Source organism: Meriones unguiculatus, chromosome 5 (genome assembly GCF_030254825.1).
Source record: "Meriones unguiculatus strain TT.TT164.6M chromosome 5, Bangor_MerUng_6.1, whole genome shotgun sequence".
Taxonomy (NCBI): Eukaryota; Metazoa; Chordata; class Mammalia; order Rodentia; family Muridae; genus Meriones; species Meriones unguiculatus.
In genome coordinates this window covers 16,867,224-16,871,390 of record NC_083353.1, presented here as the reverse complement: position 1 = coordinate 16,871,390, position 4,167 = coordinate 16,867,224, and the positions used below count along the sequence as shown (strand labels likewise).

Sequence of the window (4,167 nt, the reverse complement as noted above, 5' to 3'; positions counted from 1 at the left end):
TGAGTTTTGTAATCTCCTTCTGTAAGATTTCTTCCTTAACTTGATTAAACTGCAAGGGGATCTTGTTTACCCTGCAGCTCATTATGTTGATCTTGTGTTTTTTTTTTTTTCCATAACATCTTTCTTGATTATTTGGGAATAACTACGGGAGTGCAGATAACCTTTGTCTGAGCTTCCACATGAATCCATGTTAATGTCCATCCTCAATGCTGATGCCAGGAGACCTATTGACCTGAGTAGTATGCATGAGGCCATGTTGATGTTCTTCAGCTGTGTTGCTGCCAAGGTCTCTGATAGTGTCTGTGGCCCATGGCTGTGGCAGAGGGCAGTGTTGGTGTCTTTGCTGTGTACAGGAGATCATGCTGTGGCCAATGCCATGTACTGATCCAAGATTTCATGTGGCTGTTCACCGTCCATACTGTCACCAGATAAAAGGGGGAGGAACATGATTAGTGCCCAACTGAATTACAGTTGAGAAAGATGGACATAGCCTGCTTCTGTGACAAACCCTACCACCACCTTAGCTTCCCCTCCCCTGAAAAACGTAACAGCCCCAATGGAAATATTTTGGAAGTACTCCTTGAGTTGTGATTTTTTGCAATTCAGTTTGGCCACTTTAGAAGAGAAATTTTGGGAAAGGAATTCCTTTATTTCCTTCTGATGAGATGCTTTGAGGGGCCCAATGTGTCATCCTTGATACATCTGTAGTGTTTTCAATTGGTATATCATTGCTTCAGAATCCCTTTTTCAGCTTATTTTTCTTTAAAATCAATCCCTCTAGCTCATTTCTCAATCTGAAGTTTTCTTATAAAACCTCTGAAGTATGGGACTCAGTAAAGACATGCGGCTGGTACAGCGGGTTCTTTAGGGGTCTAGGGAAGGAGTTTGCACTTTGTCTATTTGAGTACAAAACTTTTCTCTTAAGTTTTTGGCATATGTTTCTTCTCTGCTCTTGGGTCTCTGCTTGAACAGCCTCAGTTTTCTTCTGGGGCTTCTCCCCAGTTTACAAAAGGTCTTGTATCTCTCTTTGGTACTTCTTGTTTCTTTTTCGAGTCTTGCCCACTTTGCTTTAAAGCCTGCTCTCCCTGGAATTCTATAGACTAAATATCCTGATCATCTTTGTCATTCTCTTTGTTTTCTAAGAGAAGTTTAATTATAAAAACATCTACATCTGTTTCCAGATTTCTTACAATGATCTGATGGCCTCTTTTCTATCTTCCAAGTTCTACAGAAGGAAAAGAAAGAAAGAAAATCCCAAGTTCATTTTTACATTTTCATATGAAGTATTTTCATATCAAAAGATAGAGACTTTGAATGCATAATTTGAACTGGGCTCTGCAAATTATTTATCACTTGCTCAGGCACACTCTCTTTCACACAGAAGGGGGAAGTGTGCAGGCCCAGGGCTACGTGTGGTGCAGGCATCTGGTGAGACTCAAGGAGGTTTGTGTTGGAGGCTGAAGCACTGTGGGAGGATTACTGTAATACTGCTGACAGTAATAAACTGCCAGGTCTTCATCCTGTATACTGCTGATTGAGAGAGTGAAATCTGTGCCAGATCCACTGCGTGTGAAGCGATCAGGGACCCCAGTGTGCCTAGTGGATGCCCAGGAGATCAGTAGCTTAGGGGATTGCCCAGGTTTCTGCTGGTACCAGGACAAGAAGTTTGAGCCTCCTGAAGTAAGGTTCTGACTGGATTTGCAGCTAATGGTGACCTTCTCTCCTGCTGACACAGCCAGGGAGGATGGAGACTGGGTCATCATGATGTCTGCACAGGTACCTGCAATCAGGAATACATATGGACATGCATATGAACACAAACACAGACAGTAAAAACAGTTGAAATTTATCATTAGTTACTTTGTACTACTATCTTATTAGAGTATTATTATGTAAGAAATATTGAGCCTAACACACTCAAATTTCTGTTCTAAAAAGAAGTGGCTCTGTAAAGATTATAATAATTTGACTTTCTCACCAGACACCCAAAGCAGAAGAGATATGAGGACCTGGGTCTCTGACTTCATCTTGCTCCCCCTGCTGTCTGATGCAGTTCATTTCTCACTGCATTGGCTGGTTTATAAATTCTCAACAGTTGGGCTAGGCTGTAGGGGGCCCATGCAAAGGAGTCAGCAAATACAAAAGCAAATGCCTGTGCAGTGTCTGTGTGTATAGCTGGTGTCAATCAATAGTCAAAAATAGTATTACGGGGAGCATGAGCAATCACTGAAAAAGTTTGCCTTATAATTTTCAAACAGGAAATAAATAGGTGCTCTAATAGGAGGCCTGGCTTAAAATCCAAGACATATTTAAATCAATTGACTTTTGTAGAAACATTAGTAGAGTTATCTCAGAATTAGAGTCTAAGGGACATGATAGGGTATGTTCAAAAATATCAAAAAAACAGCAACAAAAATCAATCAGTAAGAAAACATAACATAAAAGAAAAAAGAAGAAAAGATGAAAGGAAAAAAGAAAATTGAGGCTAAATGTGTTCAATATTACTCATCTCCAAAGCCACTCTTATACTGAAGACGCAGACAGGGACTCGAACTTTTGGGTTCCAGTTTCTTTGATAAACAAGGGAATAGAATGAAAAGAGCAGCCCAGACTTCACTCTGTGGAAATCCTGGTAGACATTAATTTAAAACTGAGATCAGAGGAACTTTAATCTCAAAGCAAAGGAAATGCAGCAAAAACTAACAAGTATCTTCCCAACAACTTCAGGAAATTGAAAGAGGAGTTTAAATCTCGAGAAATGAAAAGGGAAAAAAGAGATTTTTCATAAATCTTTCCTGTACACCAACACTGCTATGAGTTTTTGTTCAAGAAATTCAAATGCTAATGTAATTTAGAAATTAGCAGTATTCAAACTGGATTTAGAGGTGCTTCTGACATCATGAACAGGTAAATCTCTCCAGAAGTGGGCACAACCACAATAATGTACATAACAACTTTATTGACACCAACAGAACAGTACATCAGCGCTTGTTGCTATCCAAATGGTGAAAAAATGGTTTAGCTAAGAATGAAAAATCAATAGCAATAAGAGAAATCACAGAACCTGCTAGGACTTCGTATTACTGAAATCTTAATGTACATATAAGATGTAAATTATGAAGCCAGAATTAAGTGTAAAGTACAAGAAAAACATAAATACATGAAATATCATGGGAAGGAGTGAGATTCACATCTGTACTCCTAGAACTGGAGAGACAAAAGCAAGAGACTCACGACTTTGAGGCCAACCCAGGGTAAATGCCAACTATTTGGACCACTCTAATCTATACATGGAGACAATCTCGCAAAAATGTGTATCATTAATCAACTGGTTACAAGACAGCTTTGATTAGAAACTGACTATACGCCTTCTGGCTGAATACATTCCTGATTACTATGCCTTCAACTTTGTAATAAGGAAGTCTGAAGCTGATAACCTTCAGCTCCTGGAACACAGCACCCTCTTCCATGGACACCACTGTGGATGGATGACCAGGGAATATCAGTGTGAGATGCAAATTATCCTAGACAGTATGAGACTGAACAGAGGTTTTCTGATCCAGCACTAAGAATCTTTTATTCTCTGGATAAGTAGCTATTACGACTCAATTGATATGACAAGAATTAGTAGATACACTCACTTATATAGACCTATAAGATATGATAAACATAATGAAATCTATACACCTAAAAAAGATAATCAATTGAGCGGACATGGGGTAAGATGATCAATCCTTGTTTAGAAAGACAGATGGGATGTGCATTGAACGTATGACAGGAGTCTACTGAGCACATCTGAAAGACTCTAACTAGCAGTGTTTTCAAAGCAAAGACTCATGACCAAACCTTTGGCAGAGTACAGGGAATCATAAGAAAGAAGGGGAGTTAGTCTGATGGGGAAAGGATAGGAGCTCCACAAGGACCAAATATATCTGGGCACAGGGTCTTTTCTGAGACTGACATTCAACCAAGGACCATGTATGGATATAACCTAGAACCTCCACTCAGATGTAGCCTGTGGTAGCTCAGTAACCAATTGGTTTCCCAAAGTGAGGGGAACAAGGACTATTTCTAACAGGAACTCAATGACTGGCTCTTTGGTCTCCCCACCCCCGAAGGGAGGAGCAGTCCTGTTAGGCCACAGAGGAGGGCTTTGCAGCCAGTCCT

The 4,167-nt window shown here is 40.0% G+C and overlaps 1 gene segment (V, D, J or C); it reads right to left on the bottom strand.

Moving 5' to 3' along the window:
- Window positions 1–1,406: 1,406 nt before the first annotated feature.
- LOC132646034 (immunoglobulin kappa variable 4-1-like) lies at window positions 1,407–2,041 on the bottom strand. The segment is given in 2 exon segments: window positions 1,407–1,780; window positions 1,979–2,041. Coding segments are annotated over 2 exon segments (423 nt in total).
- Window positions 2,042–4,167: the final 2,126 nt, after the last annotated feature.